The sequence below is a fragment of the Cuculus canorus genome, chromosome 1, assembly GCF_017976375.1.
Source record: "Cuculus canorus isolate bCucCan1 chromosome 1, bCucCan1.pri, whole genome shotgun sequence".
In the NCBI taxonomy this organism is placed as follows: Eukaryota; Metazoa; Chordata; class Aves; order Cuculiformes; family Cuculidae; genus Cuculus; species Cuculus canorus.
The window spans coordinates 159,388,763-159,411,980 of NC_071401.1; the positions used below are offsets into that span (position 1 = coordinate 159,388,763).

At 36.2% G+C, this 23,218-nt stretch overlaps 1 protein-coding gene across 4 annotated transcripts in view; it reads right to left on the bottom strand.

Moving 5' to 3' along the window:
- Window positions 1–345: 345 nt before the first annotated feature.
- The window catches only part of ZFC3H1 (zinc finger C3H1-type containing), a 43,557-nt gene continuing 20,684 nt past the window's right edge, over window positions 346–23,218 (bottom strand). For all 4 annotated transcript variants that reach the window (XM_054068120.1, XM_054068114.1, XM_054068107.1 and 1 more), the window contains exons 12-35: window positions 22,588–22,734; window positions 21,369–21,543; window positions 21,047–21,178; window positions 19,772–20,320; window positions 19,578–19,687; window positions 19,045–19,176; window positions 18,441–18,562; window positions 17,766–17,867; window positions 17,389–17,505; window positions 16,320–16,503; window positions 14,440–14,626; window positions 13,824–14,015; window positions 11,616–11,853; window positions 10,472–10,577; window positions 10,196–10,394; window positions 9,636–9,730; window positions 8,544–8,654; window positions 6,429–6,533; window positions 6,172–6,337; window positions 5,345–5,445; window positions 4,091–4,192; window positions 3,455–3,494; window positions 1,297–1,359; window positions 346–1,171 (exon numbers count right to left, since the gene is read on the bottom strand). In XM_054068120.1, the coding sequence (XP_053924095.1) occupies window positions 1,034–1,171; window positions 1,297–1,359; window positions 3,455–3,494; window positions 4,091–4,192; window positions 5,345–5,445; window positions 6,172–6,337; window positions 6,429–6,533; window positions 8,544–8,654; window positions 9,636–9,730; window positions 10,196–10,394; window positions 10,472–10,577; window positions 11,616–11,853; window positions 13,824–14,015; window positions 14,440–14,626; window positions 16,320–16,503; window positions 17,389–17,505; window positions 17,766–17,867; window positions 18,441–18,562; window positions 19,045–19,176; window positions 19,578–19,687; window positions 19,772–20,320; window positions 21,047–21,178; window positions 21,369–21,543; window positions 22,588–22,734 (3,613 nt within the window). In that variant the 3' untranslated portion in view covers window positions 346–1,033. The remainder of the gene's footprint in view (window positions 1,172–1,296; window positions 1,360–3,454; window positions 3,495–4,090; window positions 4,193–5,344; window positions 5,446–6,171; window positions 6,338–6,428; window positions 6,534–8,543; window positions 8,655–9,635; window positions 9,731–10,195; window positions 10,395–10,471; window positions 10,578–11,615; window positions 11,854–13,823; window positions 14,016–14,439; window positions 14,627–16,319; window positions 16,504–17,388; window positions 17,506–17,765; window positions 17,868–18,440; window positions 18,563–19,044; window positions 19,177–19,577; window positions 19,688–19,771; window positions 20,321–21,046; window positions 21,179–21,368; window positions 21,544–22,587; window positions 22,735–23,218) is intronic.

Here is a 23,218-nt window from a genome sequence, read left to right on the forward strand (position 1 = left end):
TTGGGAAGCAAGGCCCCATTTCATTTAAGGTGAAAAGGGCAAAGTATAAAATGTACTTTCCATTGCTGATGGGGTATTTTTGACAGGAATATTTCTTATGGGACAAACATCTGTGTACCTAACATAAGAGGAAGAAAAACCCTTACAGATGTAGTTATTTCTACATCCACAATAGTGAGCTCGATGATATTGCCCTCCCTCTTGATCAAAACGACAGAAGACAACAGTGTTTCCTTTGTAGAAGGTCAGCTTGTATTGAAAATCTCTGTAGAAACACCTGTAATACTACAAGGTAGTACCAATACAAAACAGATCAATAGTAGCTTTCTTTAAACTGTTAAACTTTATTATAAATTAAAATTTCTTTACAAAAAATTGCACATAATTGACCACTCTTAGGTTCTGATGCACTGGCATTTGCAATAGTTTCTTTAATCTTCAAGTTTAATAGTCTCTGCCGTGAGTCCAATGCAGAAAAGGGCAGTAAGCAACCCTCTTAGAGCCTTCAAGTGCAAGAAGCATACTTGTGGCCACGGCAGTTACACTTTCCTTAAGAGCGGCTGCTTTTGTTTTAAATCCTGTAATGAAAAAGTCTCAAAAAAGGTTTAAAAAAGGAAAAACCCACAATGGACTACTTGCTTTTTACTGTAAACACAGCCCAGTAAATTAATCCCAAACACATATCTCTCAGGCATCAGTGAGAGTGTCAAGTGAATCAGGAACACCAAAACAAAGAAAACAGAAAATAAAAAGAAAATATAAAAAAATAATGTCTGTCATTTTGATTAACTATACTTACGTACATGACGTTATGAGATTCAGGCAGGGCCCAGAAGCAAGGCCAGACAGGGAGTTCATTTTTCCATAGGAGGGTCATGTTAATTGCTTCCGGGTTCAAGGAAAGCAGACTGGAGACTCGATATGCTCAGCAATACTCATCTGCCTTACACAGATCTTAGGCATGGATCAGCCTGAAGAATCATTCAACTGATTTTGGCATTTAATACGACTTACGGCTGACCATGCCCAGCGTTCAGTGATTCTTGCTTTCTGTTCTGTAAGTGTTTAAATTTAAAAGCTCATCTAGGCTGACTCCAACCTCTTGGCACTTGGAAACTAGTTTTCTCAGGTTATCAGTTTTACCTCCTCCTGATGCTTCAAACAAGAGTTGCTGTAAGAGATGGGGAAGCAGATATAAGATTTAGCCAGAGCTTGAGCATCACCACATCTATGGATATGGGATATGCAGAAAATTTATATGAAACCTCAAACTGAATCATAAGGAGAAAACATTACATCTTTCCACAGTGATGCACATAGAGGTAACTTCTGAAGGGCTCTCTGATATAAATGATGGACCTGTAAGATAAAAACAAGCATTAAAAGTCAGCACAATTCTGTGCACTAAAAAACAAGTGTTTTGAAGCACAAACATCTCTTGCGATAATTTTTAAAAGCTGTTTGGAAAAAAAATTTCTAAGTCAAGCACTGAATTGCTACTAAAAGCAAAGGCGAGTTTATGTCTGACCTTAATTCTGACACTTGTATGCACATGATTAATTACATGAGGACATTCAATTTTTCTTCACATGACTCTTGCCTCATTCATTGCACAGGATGGAACATGCTCAGGGAATGAAGCAGCTTACTGAGTATTTCTCTTAGATCGCTCAATGTGTAGTCTCAAGGTCTTGCTTATTGAATGCCATACCAAGCCTGTAATGAAAATAACTGTTTCATAGGCTTTTTTCCTTCAGCATTTATCTGTGCTTCAACAATCAGTATGCCTTTGTAACTCTATAAAGAAAAAATGGGGTTTGTATTTTATGGTTGGATATTGAGGGCCAAAATGTTTAATGCAAGCATTTACTCAAATCTCCTTCAAGTACTGGTATCTAAAGTACAAACTTTAATTGGAGAATCATTAGGGGAGGTATTGGTTGGCCTTTTAAATAGTCATACCCATTTTTATATTCTTCTAGCAAAGCTCTACATGAGCTGCTGAAAGGAACAAAGGATGGGTGCTCCAGGAACAGGAAATCCAGAATCTGTATCACAGTCCACTTTTAAGGCAATATCCTCTCTTGCTTACTAGAAAATCCAGTTATCCGAAGAGTCACTGATTTGGGTACACAGCTGTAAACACACATCCCAATGGCACTGTGTGTGCCTCCTGAAGTGATTTTACTCCACACCATACTGTTAACCAGGGAGTTGCAGAAAAAAACGACAATGATTTTTCAGTGTGTAATCCACCTACAATTTTTTACATGTGCCTTCATTCTAATTGGTTTGTTTCCTTTAAGGACCCTCTTTTTAACTGACTTGAAATATATTTTTCTAACTTTCTCACCAAACAAAGCAGGGATCTTTTAAGTCAGCAGTCTCACTATAGGCAGTGCCTTAGAATGTAGTCCATCTAATACAATGACTGAAGCAGGGATCTGTGACTAATTACAGATTACACCAAATCATCATCACAGAGACAGAATTAAGGTTGAATAGCCAACTATGCCTTTGATATCTCCTGACTTTGAACTATTTGATCTTACAAACAAAATAACTGTCTGCTTGGGGAGTGTTCTTTTTAAACATTCTAGGAGACAGTAAAAAACGGAAAGAGAAGATTTCATACGGGAGTCTAACAACAGCCATGCTACCCATTATGGATCAGTTAAAGTTTTAATACTGTTTCAAAGAGACTACTGACAGAAAAAAAGGATGCTGAAAATCAGCCACTCCAAATATGTCGAAATAAGATACAGAAAACACCCATCAAAACCACCACAAACAAGTGGCAAGTCACAAACCCAGGGCCTCACAATCCCTCCAATACATGGTATCTTCCCATAGGCAGAAGAATATTTTGAAGGCGACAGCAACAATACCAGGATGATCCATTCTGTTTGAACTGAAAAGTGACTATTGCTGTGCCAAAACCCACTTGTATTTGCATACAGTGTGATTAAAAAAAAATCCCTCCTCAAAGTACCAATGGTAAAATTTTTGGAGAGAAAGAACTGAGGTCTTTGGTGTGGTCAGGAACTACCTGAACTCTCTACATAAACTGGTTTGGCAGAGCCACCATTCCAACTACTTGTACAGATAGAAAGATAGTTGCTAGCATCTTCAGCACAAGATTCTTTCCTTCCCTCTACTGTATTTTAAGTGCTAGCAATCTCCTCTAGCTTAGGAAAAAAAAAAGAAAGAACGAAAGTGTCAGAAGAATACAGCCCCCCCAGTAAGAGAAAGATACACACAAACAGTACGTGCAAATACTCATGATTTAATCCATTCTACCTTGAGGCAAATGGTTCAGTGTTTATACACAGAGAATTTCAACTATTTAGAAATCCTGGGTTTATGAGATAACGAATGCTTTCAATAAAGCCACGGTATAAAAAGTTTTACAGAATTTTATAATTACTCATTTTAGTAAGCTGTGATGACTTACTTCTCTTTGTCCCATTAGAAAGCACTCGGCAGCAATGGCTCTGAGGAAAAGAAATATATAAAAATATTTATTCTTGAATGACTTAAAACTCAATTAGTGGCAGAATACTGACTGTGGAATGGAATTACAGATTCCTTAAAAAGAAACTGACTAATTTCCAATGATGTTAATCTACAGTGAAAAGAAAAATAGCCATTTTTTAAAAACAACCTTACATGAGCAAGACATTTCAGTGGTTCCCCATTATGAACAAACACTGAAGAAAAAGATCAGTTCAGCATCACTGGATAATGGAGATTACTGCTATTGTGATATATAAAGGGGAGGGTAGAGAGGGGGAGACAGAAGTCAATAGTTGAATTAAAAAGGCAACTTGTAAATACATCATTCACATTTATCTGCATAATATACATCCACATAAGTTTCCCCAAGAGGGAAATTCTATTTCTCATTTTAAAGAAGTAACAGTACCTCTGTTTGTTGCAACCAACAGTTACTGTTTAAATAATAAGCTAATGAAAGAGAAACTTCCAGTACAAGCCCCAACTGGAAGGACATTTCAGATTTACCTTTGTGATGTAAACCTTATAAATAAAAGCAATATCTATGAAAACAGATGTATGACTGTTGCATTACATTTTCCAGATGGCCAGGCATGTTGGGATATTATATGTAAACATCTTGGCTTGCAGTTTCAGAATTTGAACATTGCTCTCCTCCCAGTATCGCAGAAGCAGTCTGTAAAAGGCATTCATGAGAAAGGAACACTGCTCTAATCACTAGGAACAGAAAAGCAATCCAAAGATACAAACGCATTACACAAAAAATGTATTATACCTAATCTGAGCAAAGAGTTGCTAGTAGGAAAAATACACAAGCCACCATGTATAATATTGACTGAACATGCTCTCAGAACAAAAACACAAAAAAGTTAAGATACACTTCCAGAAAATAACTTAAGTGCAAAATCAGAGACATGATATGTTCTCAGCACATACAATGTCCATTTCTAGCATGCACAAGGCATATTCAGAAGGAAGCCAATTACTTTTATAGTCATGTGGCTAGGACATAAAACTTTTTGGTCAGTTCTGCTCACTCATTTCATGTAGTATTAACACCGCCTAATGAAGTCCCATCTAGACAGAATCGCAACTTGGTTTAAAACACAATCAATTCAACCTTAACATGCTAAAGGCGGATGTGTCAGTCTCCCCGCACTCCCAACCACACACACTTATTCAAAGTCTTGGTTTGGGATCACTGTTGATGACTAACAGTAAGTGTCTGGGGACTTCTCAAAATTATTCAATCAAACATTCATGAGTTAACTGCAACCGAGTCTGTTACAAGAGGTGGGCTCTCAAATCCTGGAAGAGTACATTCTGAAATACTGTTCAAGCAAGAATCAGTGCGATGCTTACATTAACTATCTTAGTCTCCCATAAGATTTTTTTTTTAAATTAAGAATGGTTTACCTTTGCTAAATAAGTGTCATATTAAGGCTTAAGCTAGCACGTTACACACTGGTGCATCCAGTTTTATCTGTTCTGTGTTGGAACTATACAGTTAACAGATTATTAAGTCACAACAAGATTTTATTGTATCTGACGTTTTTCTACACACTTGAAATTTTGACCACTTGTACTGATTGTGCAGAGTTAATTGCTATGTAATTATAACCTTTCTGTAGACAGAATAGGATAAAAACATCAAATACAAGAAAGTTTGAGATGATGTAAGAAGGCACAATATGCCTCAAGCAACATGCAATAACGGAGGAAGAGTTTTACTTTTGTAGCAGAAAGCAAATCATGCATGTCTTGCACAAAAGAAAACAGTAGTTACATTAACCAGCTGTTTCCCTTCATTAACAGGGTTTTTACATACCTCAGTGCAAGTCCAGGATTAGCAGGCATAGTAGAACAAAACCGTTCCAAGGTTTTGGAATGCTGAGATTTTGGAATGCAGCTCAAATAAAAAAGAATTACCTGTAGAATTTGAATTATAAACATGAATCCACTTTATAGCTGTTTAATTTTGCTAAGCATAATGGAATGACAAACTATGAACATTATGACTAAAGTGAGCTGCCACCTACAGCTCTTACCAACTAAAAACTTATACCTCAAGGGTACAGAAATTTGTATACTGTCAGGCTGCTAACACCACATATTTCAGTCCTAACCTGCATTTAGTAAGTGGAGAGAAATGTGCTGAATGTTAGCAAGAGGGGGCCCAGGATTTCTAAGTTTTATTCTGAGTGCTCAAATTGTATTTACTCCTATTTTATTACTTCTGCTTCTTAACCACTGTAATTTCTATGATCAAAACTGACAGCTTCAATACTGTTTCCATCTGCCAGTGTTACAGTTCTCCAGATTGCTTTTGCTCAACCACCTCTTCCTTCCCTTACACATATTCTCTTTTCTCTAGGAAAGAGTAGTTTGTCACTAGATGCTGTATTCACAGTATTGAAACATGCCATAATAAGTTTTCTCTTTGCCTTTCACACCAAAAGGTCACTGTTAGAGAGTCTTCTGCTCAGAACACTACTCTTCTCAGATGCTTCTTTTTTTCTCTACTAATTCCTGCTTGCAGCATTCATATACTACTAAAACTGCATCTGAAGTAGTGAACTACAGAGTAGTAAACTACAGGTACCTGGTAAAAGGTCAGTCTCTTGTTTAATTAAAGCTGTCCATATACATTTTTACCTTATTATGAAACTCATAATTGGTCCAATAATCAGCAGTACTAAAAGGAATCGGGTATCGTGTGGGGACTGTAACCAGACATCTGTTCACTAGGTCAGTAAAAAGCTTGAATTCTTGAACTTTGTTATTGGATCCGACAACTTTGCTATTGATAAAAACAAGGTAACTGGAAGAAAAAAAAAAAGAAAAAAGATGGTTCTGATAGCCTTCACTTAATAGTTTGGAGATTAATTTGCTTTCCTCTCTTAAGAACTTACTCCAGCCAGATGTTCTGTACAGTTTCCTGCTGCATCACTGCCCCCAGCGCTGCTTCATAAGCATCCAGTGCTTCACCAACACTTGCATGAATAGACTGGCACAAACTGTTTATATTAAAAGTTAGAAAGTGTTGAATGTCAAACAGTGCATGTTCTTACATATTAAGAGTAGGAAACAACGAAGAACTTCCCATTCAGAGATGCAAGATAAAACTGTTTTCAGTTTAGCAGCGCTATGGACTAATTTATCAGTCAACTTATTAAAACGGGTATGTCTCAAATGCAGGTAAGGAAAAGATGGTTCAAAATGTGGCTCTTCACTGAAATAGAAATGAAATATTACTGTCTTCTACTCCTGTAAAGTACCCTTCTAATAACCTTTATAATAGGGATGTTCTGACTGCTACAAAAGGAGAAAAGTCTTGAGTATCCATTTAGAAAGCTCCAGAAAAATAGAATTTCACATTTGGAGTAAAAACATTTGAGAAATGGTATCTGACTGTGGCAACAAAATTAGTGCTGCAAAACAAATACTGCTAGAGATCTAGGGCAGAAATACGGTGATCATGTCAGGAAAAAAAGCCCTGACAAGAATAGTTAAAACACCCTTAATTTTGTTCTACAGCTCCTCAAAGAAATATATGGTCAGAGCAACATAGCAGACCTCAAAGATGTAAGTAGGCATGCTTTTTGACCAAGAGAAAGTGAACAATCCTTATTTCAAAGTTAAAAAAAAAAAAAAAAATAAGATCAGTAAGTCATAAGAGGAGGAAAAGAACCACTCATGAAGGCAAGGAGTACAGAAACGCGAAATAAGATACGGCTGACAGTGCTATTCTGCCATGGAACTCTTTTGACTAGGGCAAATAATCAGAGTGCCTGACTCTACTCCTGCTTTCCCCAAGAACTACAAACTAAACCAGGAATTTGCTTCTGTAAAAAGTGTGTGCATGACTGCGTACACACATACAGGTATGTAGACACACACACACTGATCTTTCCTAGTAAAACATCCTTGAGCTTTCCCAATCTATCTTCACTGGGTAAAAGTGAACTTTTATGTCTTTTGTTCTCTGTACCTGAAAAAGGGAGAGATACACAGGCCCAAATACCTAAGCATTTATTGTAGCAAAACTCAATCACAGAAACACTATTAGCTCTGAAAGTAATTTAGGCACTTATTTCAAGAGCACTAATTTTCCTCGTAGAAGCAGGTGCTAACTTAATCTAAACCTTATATAAATTCTCTTGAAAATCATACATTTTACCTGTTCATCAATACTTCCACCATTTAAAAACTACAAGTAACAGTGCTGAAGGAGTTCTGAGGAGCTCTGACTCGATATCTGAAGCATTATCACCTTTGTCCCTTTATTTATCTGATAAGCCAAATGGCTACTTGAAGATGGACAAGTCTAGACCATGGAGTGGTAAGGTTCTTAAACAGCCTACGGCAACATCTCAGTTATACAAATAAGTTATACACAGCTAATACGTTGGTCCTTACCAACCCTGGATATTGCTGCAATCAAAAAGAATGGTGGAAAAAACAAAAAATAGACTGTGTGTACATGAGAAAGATCTGCCAACTTTGCAGTCTCTTGCCAAGGAAAAGGTTACTCTGCTGCATTACTTTGCTAGCGGGACATCTGTGGCTACTTCCAGCTTTCACAGCTTGTTGATAGTAGCTCTGTAAACAGCTGAAACAGTGAATCAAGGAAGGTGCAGAGATCACAGAGCCAAACAAAGTTAAACAGGATGGGAGAATGACCATAAAAGGGAGACGACTGAACGTCAGATGAAAGACCACTACTAGCAGTAGCAACCTGAAAACACCTAATAGAAAGTGTCATTTTGTGAGATGAACACACCTGTTACTGTTCCCAGAGGGCAGAATTGCTGAAAGATTTCTCAAGTGGAGAATTTAGGTTGACATGCAATTCACAAAATTGTCTGTCATGCAGCAGCCAGGTAGGCTAAGATCTAAGATCTGGTAGATCATTTATTGAAAGACACCAAAGTGACACCCTTAAGCAAATAAGAAATGTTCTGCTTTTGAAAATGCAATTTACTCAGACAATAGACGATTCTCAGAAACACTTTAGAAAGTCTCACCAGTAGATCTGCCACAGATATGGGATTTGCTGGTTTACAACATCGTCTGTAAGGTGTTCTTTGTAGAGGGGTGATGTAAATTCAATTGGCATTGGAAAATTCAAGAGATATCTGCAAGAGAAAAGAGTACTAGTAAAACAGAAGATCCCTCTACATGAAAGAGTTCTATGTGGGTGTAAAAGCTCCAAAATCCAGTTCATGTGACCTCTTAAAAAAGATGCACTTCTCCTAAATTTTAGTTTAGCTCAAGATATAATTTATACAGAAAACATTAATGGAAATACAGAAATAGTTTATATAGAAAGCATTTACTCCTTCATTACACACAAAGTTAAACATTGCTTGAAATTTCAGACTCTGACCTCCTCAAGCCACATCAAGTAATGTACAATGAATCATCTATCTACAGTTAGCTGAAATTCAACGCATACAAGTGTAAGCAGGAATAAAATCTAACACGTAACTTGGAGATAAAAACATTTCAAAGTCTCATCTGTATTACAAGCTTTAGCACAGAAAGTCTTCCTTTGAAGGCCTTCAGAGGCATCTGTTTTGACTATAGGGCACTTGCATATTTCAGAACACCAGTAAGTCTCTCAATTAAGTGCTAAAACTTGAGAAGAAAAGTAGCAAGCTACATACAAATCTGTGCCTTTTCAGCAACAGTAGTCTGCTGATTAATAGCATGCTGGATCTCTGGATCAAGGCCTTGTGCTAGTGCCTACATTCACGTATGCAATTTTAAGCTCCTAGCGTTGGCGGGGCAGGGCAGGGGGAAGGACCAAACCAAAACCAAGCAAACAAAAAAACCCTACCAAGTTTAGCATACATACATCTGATTTCCATTCCCCAAATCCAGACATTAAACTTGCTGGCTGTTCTATCTTTAAATGCTTGTGGTTTCACAGTTTAGTGTATACGCACAAACAACAAGTATAGCACTTCAAAATGACCAAATCACAATTCAAGCAAGTTTTAGCCAAACATGCCAAGATAAAAATAGAGAAGGTTAAAATTTCTAGACTGTCTTGTTTTTCATGAAAATGTCAGTATTAGCAAAATTTCATAGAAAGAAAAATATCCTAAGTGTACCTTAAGAGATCCATGGGATTGTGCTCTTGGCACGTATTCTCAAAGAAAGCTGCCACAAAATCTTGCAACAGAGGAAGAATACTGCTTGACCTTTCCTGTTTAGGGGTTTTATTTTTTAAAAATTAAAAAAAAAAAAATAAAGATCAGACATCAACCTGAAAATGACAAGAACAATTCAAGCTCAATAAATAACAAGTAGTGTGTCTATCTCTGCAATGCTCCATTATCTTCATTCTCTTAAGAATGCAGTCAAACTGGGCTAGTCGGCAAGTAGCAGAAAAAAGTTTAAAACATCACAGGGTTTACTGTTAACATCTATTCTTGTGTAAGGCTATTAATGTGAACTATAAATTCATGATTTTATGTAACATTGTTGACTACCTTTCATCATATCCCTAATCTTGCCAATTCGCTTTTTCCCTTCTACATAAAGGTGAAACAGACATTACAAAAAATGCCATGAAGATTAATGGCTCTGATAAGTGTTTGAAGCCACATGCAAACCCCAAACTTTCTAAAGCCAGCAGATCAACAAAATGAGGTTTCGAGTGCAGTATTACCTGTGAAACAAGGAATTTACACAAATGATAAAAAATTTCTGCATTCTGAGGATTCTTCTCAAATGCTGCAATCCACACTTCGTAGGCCTTATCACTCTGCTCCATCTGCAAATACAAGGTGGCCAAACTCTCCAAGAGCTGGCAGTTGTTAGGGGAGTGCTCCAATAACGACCTGCAAGTTTCTGTAGCAGATTCCCACCTTAAAGAAAAGTAGAGGTAAGTTTTCAAAAAAGCACAGCAGATTACTCCAATTAAAAGTGTCTTGAAACAACATACCTTTCAAGAAGTTTCAGCAAAGCTATCATGTTTCTGTAGAGAGGAAAGCAGATAGCTATTCTTTTCTCAGCCTCAAGGCTTTCATCAGTACACGTTTTGACTGCATCTTCAAAATAAAAGTATAAAATCAAGCCTTTAGACTTCGAGCAATGTGAAGTTATTTTAAGCCTTAATATAATTAAAGTCCCATTTAACAAAATGAAAATATGTAAATGTGGAAAGATATTTATGAGAACCCTGCTTTTGCAAGCTATCAAGAAAAGGACTATGACCATCTTGGAAAAGCTTTCTTAACACTTATCATCCTGGAATATTTCAAAAATTACCTTTCTTGTTCGTTTAAAAACCAGGAAACATCTTACCAGTGAAATATTAAAGCCACATTACACATAGCAGTATACCACTATATTTAAAACTAGACTCTGGGATTTCTGGAGTAGCTGCTGAAAGCTACTGAAACAAAAGCTAACATCAGATATTTTTCTTCTCAGCATAATAAACAACTACCCAATAACAAACACCTCAATATCACAGTTAAGACTGCCTTCACTCCCACGGCTGAGCTACTCAACCTATCCTTGAGTATTTCCACACTGCATTACCATCTGCAGGAAAAGATTTTCAGTGGCAATCCAATATTGTTGCTGGCTAACAAGCTAAGTACTGACATTTGTACAATGCTATTATAAAGTCTATCTTTGGCAGCGTCACAAGACGAACTCAATTTCTCCTCGTATCTTCATTTTGCATCTTCTAAAAAAATTATTCACACATCCCACTGACGGGAGGAAAGGCAAGAGAACAACAGAAGCTTGACTTTATGCTTGCGTAAGGCCGAAAAAACTAGCAGCGTCATACTGTCACAAACCACTGTTCTTTTTCTCTAAACTCTTACATCCTATCAAGGTAAATCTATGGCTTGGCACCACACATGAAAAACCTCAAAGCATGTGTGTCTTGAGTATCTGAGAACATGGACTTTCCTCACTGCTCCATTCAAATCAAGATGAAATACTCACCGGACTAATCCCAATGGCTTAACATAGTCATCAGCAGTAATACACTACCTTGAAATTCCAAAAGTTGGATAATATTTCTTGATTTATAAACAAATGAACAATGTAGTTTACCTCCTTAATCTTACCTTCAAACATAACTAACAGCATATCAGGATCGGTCTTCACATCTTGAACTGTTTGCCATGGCATTAAGAATGGCTCTTTGTTCACGATCCTTGAAGGACTTGCATTAGATGGATCATAGAACTTGACTGGGAGAATGCCAAATTCAGTTAGATGTATGTAAGCCAGCCAAGCCAAGCAACGGTCACTTACAGTAAGGCGTTCCGATAGTATCTTTTCATTTGCTGATTTTAATGCATTCTGTAAAGGTTAAAAGAAATATGAAGTATTTCAACCATTAAATCTTTAAGATCTAACAATGCAAAAAGGAAATGGGAAGAATAATTTTTAATATTTCCAAATCTTTTCCACAGAAAAGGTAGGAACTAATTCTTGATATCAATCAAGATTATATTCGGCTTGTGTGAATGCATAGCTGTATTCAAATTATACACATAATAGCTATTAACAAGTTTAGAAAAAACATAGAAGTTTATTTTGAAAACTGAACAGAGACAGATTTTGAAAACCTACATGTCCAACATGTGTTCCATTTTTCTGGTTAATTCTTGTGACAATTACTTCCAGTTGCATATAAATAATAGATTAGCTCTGCCTGAAGACAAGTCATTCACAAGTTTAATTCAGTTTGCCATATCCTACTGGGTTTTGTGAGTTTCGGGTTCTTTTTGTTTTCTTTAAATTTTATTAAGTTCTAGTCATACAGCTACTAGTTAGAGCCATCCAAGCATACTGAAAGCACTTCTCTAGAGTTATTGTTTAAAAAAAATCTATTGGAAACTTTACTGCAAACAAGAATACCACTTCAAATTTTCCTACCAGTCACAAGCAAAACTAGAACAGCCCAGTTAAACTGGCAGGTCTCAAATCAAATCATTAGAGCACGCAATTAGACAAAGTCTAAACACAACTGCTCCTAACAGAATTTCATGGGTAATGACTTGCCAACATTTTTCTGGATAAATGCAGTACAAAGAATTCACTTTCAAGGGAATGAAAGTACTTGCAAATTTATACAAAATTCAGCAGGACACATGTCCTGTAATAGGTGAAAACTAAAGTTTCAAAAGCATTTCATCTATTCATCCTTCAAAATATTTACTCCAGAAAATTTATTTCCAGTTTTCAAAAAGACACGCTGCTACTTACTTGGAAGTATCGTTCACTTAGAAATTATCTTCTCTGAAATACAGTTAATCTCTCCTCAAGTCATTCTTTTTACAATTACACATTTTAGATGAATATAAAAAAGTTTGGTTTTCTGATGATGCTTTGGGGAAAGGTAAGGGAAACCAACCTATGTTATTCCTCCATATACACGAGACTTCCATGTCAATTCGACACAAACTGATTTTTTCTCCCTCTGTTCTTGTTGTTAATTCAGTCAAACATTCAGAATTACATTTATCAGTACTGCTGTGTTCCAAATAGCTTTTGGAAAAAGTCAACACAGCACTGCACTTCATTATTTAAACTAGAGCTAGAAAAAAACATTAGGACCATAAACCACACGACATTTCAGGGTTCAGCAAGCAGCAGGTGCCACCTCGTGGCAGGAATAAAAAAAACCTGCAGCTGAAACTACAGCAGCTCTCACAGTAGGAGCATAAGTCAGTATTTGATTTCTCACCTTCATCCACCAATTCCACTGACTACAGAACAGTAAGTGACCTAAATTCTTTCTGCAGTTACAATAAAATCCTGTGATAACTCCAAGACTTTGGAGTTCATGGGATAAAGGAAGTCTGACTGAAGGGTTTATAATTTCTGGAGCAGGGCATTACTCCAGGTAACATCACACTGGAGCAGGTAACATCACACTGCCTTCATAAGAACTACAGGTCTCGTCATTCTGTAGCAATAAACATATGAGTACCTCAGGCAAGACATTTCTTATACGCCCTTCACTGCACGAAAGTGTTCTACAGCTTACCAGAAATTAAGTAATAAAGCAATTCCCTGGGAATTCTTTTGAGACATAGTGGTCTAGGCCATTAGCTACACATGCAAAGCAAAACAGTAACAAAAAAACCTCAAAGCTATATCCAAGTTTTACAATGGTATCATATCTCAAAATAGAAGTCTCTACGATAATTCCTTCAGTAAACAAAGGAAAGAACGGTTATTCTAAAGTTAGCACTATCAGAGTCACAGGCATTAGAAAGATGAAGGCATGAGGAAAATTTCTGGGGTGGTAACCTGGAAGTTACCTGCAGCAGAACAAGAGCATTCTGATGTCTTCCTGTAAACAGGCTCAAGTGAACCCTGTAAAGGAGAGTCTCCAGCAGCTGAAAGGACACAAGATTCGGATTTTCTTCCGCTCCTGTTACTTCCATTAGGAACTGTAGCATCCTCCCACATACATAGTCTTTCCCATCAAAGGAATTCTCCAAATTCAAAAACTAAAGAAAATTAATTCATATTAATAAGGAATCACTGTAATCAGAATACTATAGTAAAGCTTCTAGGTTCGAGTTTAAAATTGCATTAATTACAAACTTTATCTGAAGTTTTTCACCATCTTACGAACTATATTTCTCTCCCTTATACCAAATTTTCACATTAAACCTCAAGAAATACTGTAAATATTAAAGATCAAATAGTCAAAGTTAAATTTTACAAGCTTAAGTAACAAAAAAAATAAATGTAACATCTTGATTTTAAGTAACTTATTACTGGGAAACAGTGATGATTTCTACAAATATCTCGCAAACAGAACTTTCACACTCTCCTTGTCATACATACTACATACTGGTTTTCTACAGGAAAAAATGCACAATTACATGAACATTTCACATATACTAAATAAAAAAGAAATTTACTTACTGTCCACCAAATTTGATAGCATGGAGCATATTCCACTGCTGTTTCACACATTTCCTGTATCTCCTCCTTGGTTCCTCTTTTTGAGAAGAGTCTGAGGTAATGACACCAAATTTCTGGATTTTCTTTGTTGTTCTCAAGAGCTCGAGCCAAAACATTTAAAGTAGAATCCAAACACTCAGACGATGAGCTGTAAAAATTGAAAAAGCACTCACATCAACTTCAATAGCATTACAGCTTATAAAATATCAAATGTGAATAGGGACGCTTATAATTACAACGGAAGTGACAGTCGGCCTTTCTCTTTTTAACTTGTGCTGCTCTTTACTTGTGAGTCTCAAAGTTTCAGGCAGTTTTCAGCCTTCAAATATTTACAATTATCATAGTGCATGGAAAAATAAGTTCTCTAGGAAAGTAGTGCCAATTCAAGTAAGAGCTCAATTTAATAGAAAACGGTTAAGATTCATCTGTAAGCAGAATTCTCATGCTGCAATCATATGGCATTTACATCATACAGACTTAAAAATTGAAGTAGAAATTTCAAAGGCTTAATAACTCAGAATATTTGTTACACATTTAATTTACTTTGTACAGTAAATATAAGCCTTTATTTCAGGTTTCTATGCATGTCATGCAGGTTCTCTGCTCCTAAGCCATTAAAAAAAGGGGGGGATTTTACCTCCAGATAATTAACATGAGATAATACTAGCAAAGTAATACAAGACTAGCACAAATAACTGACTGTCACTGCAAAAACACAGAGCTGAGCTTTAAGTCATAAACTTCCATAAAACCACAGAAAGCTAATGTTCACTCTGAAAACATCTTTAGAAATTACTTTGCATAGACATTGAGACATATGAAAGGAAAAATATATGTCTCAAAATAAAACTAGTACTGTTAACCATGTATAGGACTCAAGCCTTCCCAATCCCTTCTATCACCATCACCTACTGAATAACTCAGCTTCTTCAGTACTGGGGCAGGGGAAATCAGGGAGGTGGTGGTTTTAAGAAAAGGATGCATTCTCTACCATTAAGTTTCCTACCTTCTTTACAAAGCATGCTCTTCTCACCCTGTCACTTGCTGGTATTATTTTCTTTGAGTACTTGGCTTTTCCATTTCTATACCTCCCAGTGTACAGGCAGCTACTGATACAGCTAAATCGATCTTTTGCTACATTTTCCATAATCCACAGTTTACACAAATCCTTTAAGAGAGCTGCTGCTCTCCATTCCCTTTCCTTCCCTGCTGCAGCTGCTTAAGCCAGCACCCCACTATTAAAATAGAAGTCAGTCTCTAGAACGAAACCATCATGACAGAATTACTGAAGTCAACCAATTGCCAGTAAGAACATGGTACGCTGCAGAATGATTTAAAAGGAACAGAAACTACAGAAATCCAGAAGTTAAAAAATAAGAAACCAAGTGCTCAACTGGACCATTTCTACAGGGACAAAACCATACAGAAGCACTGTTCCTGTAAGAAAGCCTTCTAATGAAACTGATTTCAACCATTATTCCAACCATTCACTCTAGAGGAGAAACTGATCGAAGTTTACTGGTCCAGTACTTCAGTGGAAGTACAACATTCCAGCATAGTTTTTGGAATACATTATAGACTGCACTTTTCAAACACAAACTATTATTTCTCCCACACTACTTCCATCAACTTCCATTCTGAATCAGAACCTACCTAAATATAAACTGGCGGTGTGATTTATTAATCACGTATTATGACACACAGTAAGAAATATAACCTATTCTTAACCTGCAATTAAGTAGTAACTTGTGTGGATGGTTGAAGAAAGTTCTTCATGATGAGAAAGGAGGCTTGATCATGGGTAAAGCACAAAATCAAATCTAAAAGTATAACAGACTTACCCTTCATTTTGATTCAAGTATTTGTATGCTAGTTTAATCCAAAGCTGTACATTGCAGGGGTTTTCTTGGACACTTGCCTCCAAGTTAGCAATGTCATCAGTCTCACTTGTAAAATACCGGACATCATCTGGAGTCACCACAGCATCAAGAGCTGGAACTCTTTTTTTATATTCTGTGGGATGGGCTGCAAATAAAAAAAAATAAAAAAATATTTCTTTTAAAAACAGAAATGACCTCTCAGATCAGAACTCACACAAGGGATGTTTTTTATATATTTCAAGTATATCCATTGACCAGAGTAAAATACGGTTATTTCAACATCCTCTAAAACTTATAACCTGTAGTCTGCAGACCACACAGTTCTATTTCAAATGCAAAGGCAAGAAATAAATAGCAGTAAAAGGTTGCTTTGATCAATAAACACGAATTAAGTAGTTCGTTAAGCAGCATTAGGATGTAAGAGGCATCTGACAAAGAAAAATTTATCTCAATTCTGAGTCTCTAAAAATCCTTTTTACAGGATTTGCTAACAAAGTGCAGACCTCCCACTTGCAGGAGTCACATGTGGAACACTTGAGTTACTTACGTTCTAGCAAGCTTCCAAAGTCTCAAACACCATTTAACAGCAACTTTTTTTATTTCCTGGCCTCAACACCAAACACTACCTCTGTACAAATTTAAGATGATCAAATACATGAAGTTTTACTACTTATATTTCTGGGAGAAAAAATAAAAACTATTTATAAAGTCCTAACGGTCTATGGGCAGAGCTAAAACATTATAAGAAAGTAGTTCTTCACGTTTCTTTTAAGAATAGCTAAGTAGAAATTCTACCTTTACTTCCAATCACACATCATACTGGAAGGGTTTTATCTTTCCCTAAATACAAAAGATTCAGGTCAAATTTTACCACAAAAATTATGCAAAATGAAGTTTGCATACAGGAAATAGGAGAGCTAATTAAAAGCATTGGTTTTCTTAATAACCACTTTAAAAATCAGGTGTTGGGAAAGACTAGTAGTGTTTTTCCCCAGTGCTATCTTCAGTGGTTGCCATGAATTCAGATTACCATATTTAATAGGTCCAATGAACTGTTCCTCTTCACTGCTGCTACTATCTAACAGAGGTTTTCTCCGGTATTTTGGTCTCCATTTCCTTTTATCTTTCCACGTTGTAAATGGAGGTGCTGTAAACAAACAAAGTTGTAGAAATTCTTTTATTTTTCTATTTTCAAGATTTTAAATACAGTATGCTCAAGTACGTAAATCACTTTTCCAAACTGGACTCCAAAACTATTATTGCCTTAAAACAAGCAGAATTTATAATACTGAGATAAATAAACTAAGCCTCAAAAAAATATTCTTGGCTTACAAAATCATGAAGGCACTTAAATAATAAAAAAAATTGTATTTAAGAAAATGGTCTTTAATCTACAAAGTTACTTACTGTGACTTTTACTCTCGTTGATGTTGCTGGCCAGAAGAACAGCCATCTGATCCACTGACATACGGTCTCTGTTTATACCAAAAAGTTTTTCAACGTATTTCTCTGAAACAGGAATATTTTTTATCTTAGGTAAACACATGCCTGAAAATGTATTTAATTCATTTAGCACAATCTATGCTGAATTCACGAAATATTACCGCATCAAGAAGTACAGCAATTTAACACACTAGGGAAAAAAAAACAACAAACAAAACACAAAAACCTGAAAGTCTTTTATGCAACTGGCCTATATGGCAGTGGTGCTATAATACTCCAGATCCATCAAAAAAAAGACCAGTCCAATAGTTATAGAAAGAGGTGAGGAAGAGGAGAGGGAAGGATTCCATGCTTATTGCTCCCCAATACCCAAAATACCAACAATATATATGTTTGATTTGGGTTTTTTTTGAGGAAATGTTCCAGGGATCAATGATGTACTCTTTCTGTAAAGACACCAAGGTAACCACCCACTACAAAGGGCTGAATTGGACAACTCCAGATATCTGTTTTTTTCATACAGCTGTATCTTATACATTCCTTGACATCAAAGCCCTTGCACTCAGAGCTTTTAATAAAAGCTATTTCCTTCACAAATTAATCTCTGTACACAAAAGCAAACAAAAGACTCTCAAAAACCTGTGGCAGTGCTGATTTCTTCATCAGTGCTTTTTTCTGAACAGCCAATTAGTTCCAAGTTGTAAGACAGAATATCCTGAAACAGCTGCTTACGGCTAAGAGTGCAATCTTTCATGTGCTGCCTAAAATAAACAAATAAGCAATTAACATATTTATAACAGCAAGAACTTAAAACAGACTTGTAAGTAGAAAGTTAGTTTTATTTAGTCTGCACTAGAGTAAGGCATAAAGAAAATGATACCCACAAAAAACTCTATGGCCCAATAGTGGCATGATGGTCTCAAGTTATGCTGAAGCTATAAAGCAAAGAATCTCATCTGAATTAAAAGGCAACCAAAAGGTGAAATACTCGTAACAGTTCATACTGCTTTACTAAGTTTACATCTAAAAAACATCCCTTTTTCACCACTTCGATGAAAGGGCTTTTTTCCTGCCAACCAATCATCTGCAGTAGAGTATTAAAAATAATTTCCTTTTCTACAACTTGTGGATGGGATCATAAATCCCCATCTTTTGAAGTGAAAAACACGTCTATTTTGATCTTCGAGTCAAGACATCTAGAAGAGAGACTTGGTTCAAATGAACAAAATCATAAAGAACTCACCACTGACAGTCATCATCATTGCATGTGCCCGTTAAATCAAAACGGCAGAAACACTGTTTTGGCTCAATCATATTGCTATATGTTATTGAACTGAGGTACAGTTTTTCCTTGGTTCGAAAATATGGACTAAACCTAAAATGAAACAGCATATTATTGCAACATAGATTACAAGGTAAAACAACAGTTCCAACTACCATTTAAAAAAAAAAAAAAATCACTGTCTGTGTTAAAGCTCATTCTTTCTAAAACTCTTAAACTAACCAAAAGCAGTGCTGACCCATGAGTTAGTAGGAAGGTAAAAATAATGGGAGAGTAAGGGAACAAAACAGTACTACTTAATCTAAACACATTCTGCAGACCAGAAAAAGTAACTAAAACCATTATGTTCCCCGAACTAGACAAAACTATTTCAGGACAGTCAAGTTTCTCACAGCATCTCGTCTTTTGGTACATGCCTGGATATTTAGGAAAAGCAGTGAAGAATAATTAATCATTTATACACAGAAGTTAAACGGCTGTCACACTCTTCATACCTGTAGGATTTAAATACTAGAAGAGGACTATGATAAGGTCCAAATGGAAATGGTTTCACTTCAGTTTGTTTATTTTGCGATGTAACAACATTCACATCCACTGAAATTTCCTAGGAAACAGATTAAACAGATGAAGAGCAATTGCAATACCACCTGTTCAAGACTATCTTCACACTTAGTTTTAAAGCATTTACCTGACCACACAACATATCTTCCTTAGGTACTACCAAGGCAGTACTTTTCACTAGCAGCTCTTTCAAGCTGTCAGCTTTAGCGTAAAGTTTCTTCAGTTCATCAACATTCAACCCAAGGAACAGCTCGGGTTCCTCTGATGCCTTTTTAGAAAGTTTGTTTATAGCTTCCTGTTTTGGAGTGTCTATATGTTTAAGATTTGGTTTAGTGAAAGAATTAGATTCTCTGAAAGATCTCCTTCGTTCTCGGTTTGCATTAGACAGAACTTCATCATCAAAGTAATTTTCTTCACTGTCCAAAGACAACTTATCCTGTGTAAGATCATGAAGCGATGGCTGAGGTAACGTAAATTCAGATTCCTCTTCTGCATGAGATGCAATATTTGCTTGTTCCTTGGTTTGAAGCGCACGGGCTTCTTTCAACTTCTGAATCTTCAGAGCATATTCATACTCTAGTTGCTGTAGTCGTTTTTTCTCTAGTGCAATCAATTCTGCCGAATGCTTTTTTGGACTTGATGCAGGAGAGTTGTCCAATTTCAACATTTTGCTTGGCTGAAAAGAAAAAAAAAACCCCTTTATTTCATTTTCACATTTACTGATCTACTGACAGGAGGTAAATTAAACATGGACAAGGTATTTAATTCAGAGTTTATAAAAACATAATTTAAACTCTTGCCAGAAAATGTCAACAAACAGCAGAAAAACCACAGAAGAGTTTGCCACAATTCAACTGGCATGTTAGCAGGTTTTTCAATAAAAACTACCCAACATCATGTACAGGGCTTCAACAGAAGTTCTGGCCACATTTAAGGTAAGCTATAAAACAAATATACATCATGATGTTGCGGGAAAAAGGAGAAGGAAATGCAAAAAGAAAAATTTATAAAAGTATTTTAATCTTTTTTGGAAACCCAAACAAGAAGAAACAAGATCAGATCCCCATTTCAGTGTCTCTGCTACATAATTTTAACAAGGCCACTTATGTCTACAGACAGTAAAGTATTTCCTTCCTTCCTTCATAGGCATACAGCTCCCCTTGTTATTTATCTATTAATGACAATCTCTAAACACAGAAAAATAGGCTTTGAACAATTTTCATTAAATGCTTAATGCTTTTCCTATCAAGTTCTCAAATATATAGGAAACCAATAGGAAGTTTCGTACAGTGCTCTAGAAATGTTTTCCCATTTTCTTGATTCTATTTGAACTAAGTTTCCTAATCAAAACTGCTGCTGCTTTTCAAGTACAGCCTAGGTTAAAAGCATACAACAGACTTACTCCAAGATGATCTTGCTCCAGCTTTCGTTTCCCGATTTCCTTACTTGCTACTGCTTTTGCTCGAGCAAGTTCTTCCCCATATTTTAATGCCAGAGCTTTTTTTACTGTAACTCGTTGCTGAACTCTATGAATCTGAAGCAAAAAAGAAATACTACAGTAAGACACAAATTTTCAGATACAACCACACAATAAAATATAATCATAAAAGACATCGGAATGAATTAATGATTAATTCAAAGAAAGCCTACTGCCTCTAAAAATCAGGCTCCCATTTCAAGATTTCCAGCTCTAGGAGACAGAAACATTTCAAAACGAAAGTTACTTGTTCCTGAAGCTTCTTGAGAAACATCTTATTAGCATTCAAGATCTTCTCTGTTGCTTGTAGCTGTTCAGCCAGTTTGTTAATCTTATTTTCAGCAATTCGGACATTCTCTCTCTTCTTGGCCTCCTGTTGCAGCAAATGTTTCAAGACAGATTCATCCTTCATCAAGAGAAGTCTAAAACCAGAAAAAAGTCAGGTAACTATTTTTTCCAAAGGCAAGTTTCTCAGAGCTGCGAAATGCTACTTATTTAAGAATCCAACTCTTTTTCACTTAAACAACATTCTAAGTTTCTTCAGACAGTCTTAACATCCACAAAACATTAGACACTGGTAGTACATACAGCAGATTTCAGTATCCCAAGTTCAGCATGTCAGTATAAAGCAGATGAAAACATTCTAGTTATGAGGACAAGGAAGGTAAGCAAGTGGTGTTACCTTTAACACTGTTGTCAACATTAAGACATTCAAAACACACCCGTTCTTGCTTTCTGTTAAGTAACAACACAATTCCTCCCTAGGGCACACATGAGCAGATTATAAGCCGTAGTACTATGGCACAATAACAGGAATAATTAAATATAAAACCATGCATTAAAGGAAGCAAGAAAAAAAACTCAGATGTGTGTGAATAAAGGCAGGATGGAAGAATGTCCTTCAATTTATGTCTGACCAGGAACCAATTTCTTCACAAGACCACAAAGAAATAATCAAGTGGCAACTAAAGCAAAGAAGGATGCAAGGCACTTGTATTTTCCACAGTAACTTGGAAGAAGGGCAAGAAACATGTAAGAGGCATACTAAAGTAAAAAGGCATACCGGAAAAGTTTCAAACAGCACACCTATTCTGCAGAAACATTCATTTCTACAAATCTGGCATATCCCATTGAAACATGGTACAATCAAGTATACTAAGTAGTGAAAAAGCACACTCTTCAAATATTTCAGAATTTGGTGGCACAAGATGTTCCAGTCACTCAATGTAAACACAGCTGAGAACAGTTACCATGACAAATCTTATTTAAAAGTTACCATCAAACACCACTCTGGCACTAGAGCACAATTCCTTTTCTACGGCAATAGAATTCAAGGCTGAATAGTACAAGACAACAGAAAAATCAATAGTTTTCTGTACTTTAAATGCCATATATTCAAAAAGGTTACTTACAATCTCCACCCTGCAAGGCAAACAAGGTAGGACTTAAAATAGTGAAATACATACCTGTTTTTCTTAAGCTTTGCTTCTGCTTCTGTAACTTGTTTTGTCACTACTGCTATTCTCCCAATTCCATCAACTTCACAATCAGAATTTGCAGGGGACGAATTGTTCCTTAGTGGATCAGATTTAATCAAGCGTTGCTTTTCACGACTAAAACATATGTTAAAAGCAGAGACATTCAGTAGCTTCAACATTCATTTTGTTGCATACTCCCAAGAGCTTTAAAAATCTTAAATGTTGTGGAATAAAATTTGAAGTTAAAAGAAACAGAACTGTCCACAACCACCAACTACTGTAAGTCAATTCAAATTCAAGGACTTTTAGACTCCTATATTACAAAATAGAGTGGTAAAGGACTACAAAGAATGTATATTTAGCTTTAATTATTTATTCTGTTTCTTCTTTACTGTACTGATTTCAGCTAGGATAGAGTTAATTTCCTTCTCAGTAGCTGGTATCAGAATAGCATTGACAACACACTGACTTTTCAGCTTCCAGAGCTCTGCCAGCGAGCAGGTGCACAAGAATTTCGGCAGAGCACAGTCAGGCAGCTGACCCAAGCTGGCCAAAGGGATATTCCATGCCACATGACATCATGCTCAGTATATGTAACTTTAGGGAAAGCTGGACTGGG